This window comes from Acanthopagrus latus, chromosome 5 (assembly GCF_904848185.1).
Source record: "Acanthopagrus latus isolate v.2019 chromosome 5, fAcaLat1.1, whole genome shotgun sequence".
Lineage (NCBI taxonomy): Eukaryota > Metazoa > Chordata > Actinopteri > Spariformes > Sparidae > Acanthopagrus > Acanthopagrus latus.
In genome coordinates, this window is record NC_051043.1 from 9,961,606 (window position 1) to 9,967,605 (window position 6,000).

The 6,000-nt window shown below is 45.2% G+C and overlaps 1 protein-coding gene across 9 annotated transcripts in view; it reads left to right on the forward strand.

The window, feature by feature from the left end:
* Positions 1–5,270, forward strand: part of mef2cb (myocyte enhancer factor 2cb) — a 70,659-nt gene extending 65,389 nt beyond the window's left edge. For all 9 annotated transcript variants that reach the window (XM_037098103.1, XM_037098111.1, XM_037098105.1 and 6 more), the window contains 4 exons: positions 1,454–1,626; positions 3,092–3,221; positions 4,010–4,145; positions 4,402–5,270. In XM_037098103.1, the coding sequence (XP_036953998.1) occupies positions 1,454–1,626; positions 3,092–3,221; positions 4,010–4,145; positions 4,402–4,750 (788 nt within the window). In that variant the 3' untranslated portion in view covers positions 4,751–5,270. The remainder of the gene's footprint in view (positions 1–1,453; positions 1,627–3,091; positions 3,222–4,009; positions 4,146–4,401) is intronic.
* The last annotated feature ends 730 nt before the right edge of the window (positions 5,271–6,000 follow it).

A 6,000-nucleotide genomic window follows, 5' to 3' on the forward strand; every position in this document is an offset into this window, starting at 1 on the left:
TGTGTGTGTGTGTGTGTGTGTGTGTGTGTGTGTGTGTGTTTTATGTGTCTGTGAGGTCTCATTCATCTAACTCCACATGCACCCACTCAATCTCACAAAGGGCCAGCCATGAGAATGAGAGAGCGGGAAAACTGAAGAGGCAGCTGCCTCTTCGCTAATGTGAGATTGACACTGGAACTAAGAGGGTCCAATTCAAAACACACACGTGCATCCATATGCATGGCTCGTGCATCGGCAGTCATACAGCGCGTCTCCTAGAGTCTCAAGTCACGCTGTGCTTATGTTCACCGACAGCAAAATGGTGCTTATACAGAATCATGTAAATGCAAAACTGTACACAGCAAAACATACAATGACACACAAAGTTGATGTTGTTAACATCAACTTATGCACGCTCACACATCAGACATGCCAGCAGAGGCACAAACAGACACACACACGCGCGCGCACACACACTAGCAGTCACACACACTGTTTTTCTCGTTTTCTGTCAGACGGCCTCATTTTCTCTCACCGCTAGCGGTCGTTTACTCTTCAGATTGTTCAAATTGAGCTTTTGAGACTTTTCATTTCCAAACAACAAAAACCTCGCTCTCAAATTAAACAAAGATCAGCGAGGGAAATTGCCCAGGAAGACATCTGCGACTCATTTTCCCCCGGAGTATATGATTAGGAAATTCATTTATGTCTAACGTATAATTCCTGCCCGTCTTTCAAGTGGGAACGTCCACACAGTGCCCTGTGTTCTACCCCTTGGAAGAAGGAAGGAGAAGTAAGGGGAAAAACAGCCTGCGGGATTGGGTTAGAAACAAAGACTATGTTGCTTGCAAGAATGCTCCACTCTCAGTTTTTTTTTTCTTTTAATGATGTTGCTGGGACTTCGCCCCAAAGGTTTCTGAGGAGGAAATGGGTGCTGCACTTGGCCCCTCCGTGCGTAGGGGAGTGCTCTGGTGACAACCCCAAGGCAGGGTCTTTGTCTGGAGGAACCGCACATGTGTTTAACTCTGATGGTCAAATGACGGGCCCCATCCCTCTGTGGTCTCGTGTCTTGTAATTAGATGTTTTTACACGATTCGCTGGCTGTTGCAGGGCACATGTAGCCTTAACTGACGGTGACAGGGGTGGAGGGCGAGGTCCTCTCAAGTGGGCGCCCTCACTGTATGACTTACCAAACAGTTGTGATGATGGATGCAAAAACGGGACTTCTGTTTGACTGCACGCTCCGTCAGTCAGACCGGTGAGCTAATAGAATGTCTGACAGAGGAAGTGGAGATGAGACGGAAAACACTGATAAGGAGCAGCTGGAAATGTGTTCCTGCGGGTCTTCATTTGGTTACACAGTCGTGGACAACAGGACTCCAAATTACAACATGTGGCTGCGTGTTTGGTTTTGATCCAAAGAGTAGCTCTGCATGTGTTCAATGTTTCTCTGCCTCTTTCTGTGCCCACCCAGGAAATGGATATGGGAACCACCGCAACTCGCCCGGTCTGCTGGTCTCTCCAGGTGGCATGAACAAGAACATGCAGGCTAAGTCTCCCCCGCCCATGAACTTGGGCATGAACAACCGCAAACCTGACCTACGCGTGCTCATCCCCCCTGGTGCCAAGAACAACATGCCCTCCATCGTGAGTAATCTCTCCATCCCTTGTTTCGTGTCACCATCCCGCCTCTCCCCCAACTCCCCCCATTCCCTACTGTATATCTCCCTATCTATGGGGGGTTTGTTCGCTATTGTTTATTTCCTTTCATGTCTTCTCCGCGGCTTTCATCTCCTCATATCAGACTTGGGTTGATGAGGTTATGTTTGTGATAAGACTTTAGGAGGATGACATTTTTTTGTTTTTTTTTTTCCCTCTCATATGCCTTGGCAGCTCTCTAAACCAACATTTTGAAATTTACTTTGGGCCCAGGTCTGATATACTGTCAGATATATTTCCTCTGCTGTGTCTGTGTGCGCAAGTCGGCGCTTACAGGCCCAGATATTTCACTCCACTGTCTTCCTCATTTAGTTAGAATAGTGAGAATAGTTCTCAGCATCCCCTTCTCACATTAGTTCTGTTTCCGTTGGCTCCGTCCCTAGATCCACACTTAGCCACCACTTTTATATTCTCACTAATTTGACTTTATCACCCTCCCCTTCCAACGCTGACAGTCCGAGGATGTCGATCTGCTTTTGGTAAGTCAGACTGCCACGCAAACGTAGAAATCCAAACAGCAACCTTTAGAATTTGTGGTAGTTTGTAGTTTGATAGTTCGCGAGAGCATAATGTGCTTCGTAGAACTGAGAGAACTCAGTCACCGGAGTCTTCTCCTCAGGAAACCTCATGTTTTGCATTAAATTTGTGCCATCTCCGCTGAGATTATTACAGCCAGATACAGCATTTTTTTTTTTTTTTTTTTGAGAAAAGTGGTCCAGACTCCAGAGAAACTTTCACCTTTATTGTTGCTGACTCTGCTGACGGCTTCAATGTCACCTCACATGGCATTTTGTGAGGGCACATAGTGCCATCCAGTGGTGTGTCAGGGTAAAAGCAGCCCGGTCTGTTTTTTTTTTTTTCTTCCTATCCTCACGTATCCACTCCTCCATTTCCACCTTTTATCTTTTCGCCTGCGTGCAGTCTTACGCTGCACACGTTCAGCTCACAGCTCTCATTGCTCAGAATGTAGAAATGAAGGACGACTGAAGAGTACAGTTTGATTTTTTCATCAAACCTCCATCCTTTTCTGCCAAATCCTCCCCTCCACTACAGTAAAGTGCCTCTCCCTTGCCGTCGTTACCCTGCGTTGCTGTGGAGACCGGTGGTGTTTCTATAGCGACAGTGGGCCCTCGGAAAGGGTGGTAAATGATCGGGTTGGCAGGGTTCAGCCGTGCCGCATGTCAACTGATTAATTTCTCCAGAAGTTGGCATCACATTCATTCTCTCAGCATCTGTTGAGAGGAAGAAAAAGAAATGAAAGAAAATAAAAAAAGAACTTTCTCGGTTTATTGCAGTTTTTTCTTGTTTGTTTTGTCTGGAAGTTGATTGCATGTTCTCAAGCCTCTCCCATCTCTCTTTTTTGCTCTCCGTGTCTTCCCTTTCTCTGCCACAGAACCAGAGAATAAACAACTCGCAGTCTGCTCAGTCATTGGCCACCCCAGTGGTATCAGTAGCAACTCCCACTCTACCAGGACAAGGCATGGGCGGCTACCCATCTGCCATCTCGACTTCTTATGGTACCGGTATGTATCGCATACATGTCACATACATAACGGGTCAGAACCAGAGAGGCTTAAGTGACATCTTGGGTTGAAAATAAGTAACTTATACATATAAAGGCCCCTGGTTGGCGTTTTCTTGAATTCCAGACCAATCCAGGCTTGTTCTTCAAAAACCAAAAGTCTGAACTGTTTGGGGCCAAAGGATGCGAGTGCACTCATGCATATAAATTAAAACTTTTTTTTTTTTTTTTTTTTTTTTTTAAATTAATGTCAAAATATTGGAGCTAGTATGTTTTCATCCACATGTTTATGACCTTTTCAGTGTAATGATATATTGATGTCCAAGCAGAGTCATTTTCTCTTCAGGCTCTCCTGGAAAAAATGATAAATTTTCACTCACATCCCTCTGATTCTCAGCCCTCATTTACAACCTATATAAATTATAGTGTGTCCATTAACACATCCTCATAGACTGTGATTAGCGTGTGTGTTAATAATGTAATAAAATGAATGTATTCAAATCACCATATGGCCAGAAATGCCAACTGATCAAGTTGTGGTTCAGATGTTGTGCATCAGTAAAAAAAAAAAAAAAAAAAAAAAGCTATTTCAGATACATATGTTTTTTGTTTTTTTTTCAAATTTCACTGTAATACGATAATCGAACACCAGAGGGCGCTGCTGACACAGAACTCATTCATGTCACACCTCAGCAGCATCTATCAGAGCTGCATGCTCTCTGCAACTTTGAGCTTCTCGGAACAACCTTTAGTCTACATCTCCTTCTGCTTCTTTGTGTTTGTCTACAGAGTATTCCCTGAATAGCGCAGACCTGTCCTCCCTGTCTGGCTTCAACAGCGGCAGCTCCCTTCACCTCGGCTCAATGAGCGGGTGGCAACAGCAACACCTTCAGAACATGCAGCATTCAGCTCTCGGCCAGCTAGGGTGAGCGCACTGAAACTTAATTTGAGGTGTTGTGTGGATGCATGACGTGAAACGGAAAACATCACCAGAGATTCACGGTTTTCAACCTTCGTTTGCAAGGTCCAGCCCCCCCCGCCCCCCGTTTAAATATAGTAGAGTGTGCGTGCGTGTGTCTGTGCTTCCATGCATGTTTGTGTGCCACACTGACTTTAAAAAAATCACTTTGATTCCTGCTCTGTAACTCTGTAACCCCTTTCGTTTCCTTTCCCTCCTACAGAAATTGCTCTAGCTCTCACTTATGTCAGGGTTCAAATCTCTCCCTGCCCTCTGCTCAAAGCCTGCACATCAAGTCCGAACCTGTTTCTCCTCCTAGAGATCGCACCAGCAGCACACCGGGGGGCTACGGTGGCGGGGTACCCACTCCCCAGAACCACTCGTCTCGCCAGGACTCGGGACGCTCCCCCGTCGATAGCCTGAGCAGTTGTAGCAGCTCCCACGAGGGCAGCGACCGCGACGAGCACAGGAACGAGTTCCACTCACCTCTGGGACTGGCCCGGCCCGCCCTGGACGAGCGCGAGAGCCCCTCCATCAAACGGGTGCGTCTGTCAGAAGGATGGGCGACATGATAGCTCTGTCCTCTCCCCGGCAGTGCCCCGAGTTGCCCTGAGCGCCGGCACCAACCCCTCCACCGCCCGACAATGCAGCGTTACGATGCCCCCCCCAAAAGTCAAACTCCCTCCTCCGCCTCCTCTCACTCGATATCACGAGTCACTCACCGCCCAGCCCCATGGCCTCTACTCCTTTATCCTCTTTAACGCTGAAGGAAAGAAAAGGGACATCCCTTTTCACAAAATATGTTTGTAATTTCTTTTTCCTTTTTTTTTTTATTTTCTTTCTTTTTTTTTTTTTTTTTTGCTGAGTGTGCGTGTGCTATACATATTGACATTATATAAACCAGTGGGGTGTTGTGATGGGGGTTTGGGAGGGCGGGGTGTTGGTTTGGGACGGGATCAGGGGGTATTTTTTTGTTGGGGAACTATGCATAAATTGTATCGTGTGTGGATAAAAAAGAATCACGTATGCATATATCTTTACACGTGTGTGTATGTGTACATATATGCATATCAACAAATAAACAAAAAAAAATAGTCAGGTACTCTGTTTCATAAAACGTACTTACACTTTGCCTCAGCGATATATCAGTGACTAGAGACAACAACAACAAAAAAAAAAAAAGAAATACAAAAAAAAAAAAATTTACATGAACATGAGAGTGAGTGTGTCCAGTGGGAAAAAAAAACACCTTAGCACTTGAGTTGGACAGACAATACATGTGTACAGTGTCAGTTTTCATTGCTATGTACCTTCTCTGCAGTTCTCCCTTGCAAAAATGTGTGTTAACATTAGATGATGTCATGTTGCAGGTTCAACGTATTTATGTAAATAGAGGAACGGGGGGGAGGGAGGGGGGGAGGAGCGGACAGGGGTCAAAAGTTGCCAGACATTACAAGATTTATTTACTCACTAAATGAAAAAGCTATTATGCAACATTTGAAGGATTGTACAGGTAAACGGGCAGACCCAATGCTAGACGCGTGGAACCTTTTGATGATTCGAGCGCTCCCCTTAAAGAACGGAGCCGAGCGAGGACCACCCTCTGATCTAAGAGCTGCGTTAGTGTAATCAAGACAAACTCTGGATCTAGTATTAATATTCAGTGTTGATAAACAAAAAAAAAAAAGGAAAAAGAAAAAACAATTGTACGATACACTTGCTTATATTTTCATATGAAAGGAATACAATGCAAAGCATTTTTGTGGCTTTTTGTAGTTTCTATAAGCCAGAATGTGTTTTTTGATAGCTTTGCTAATAAGAG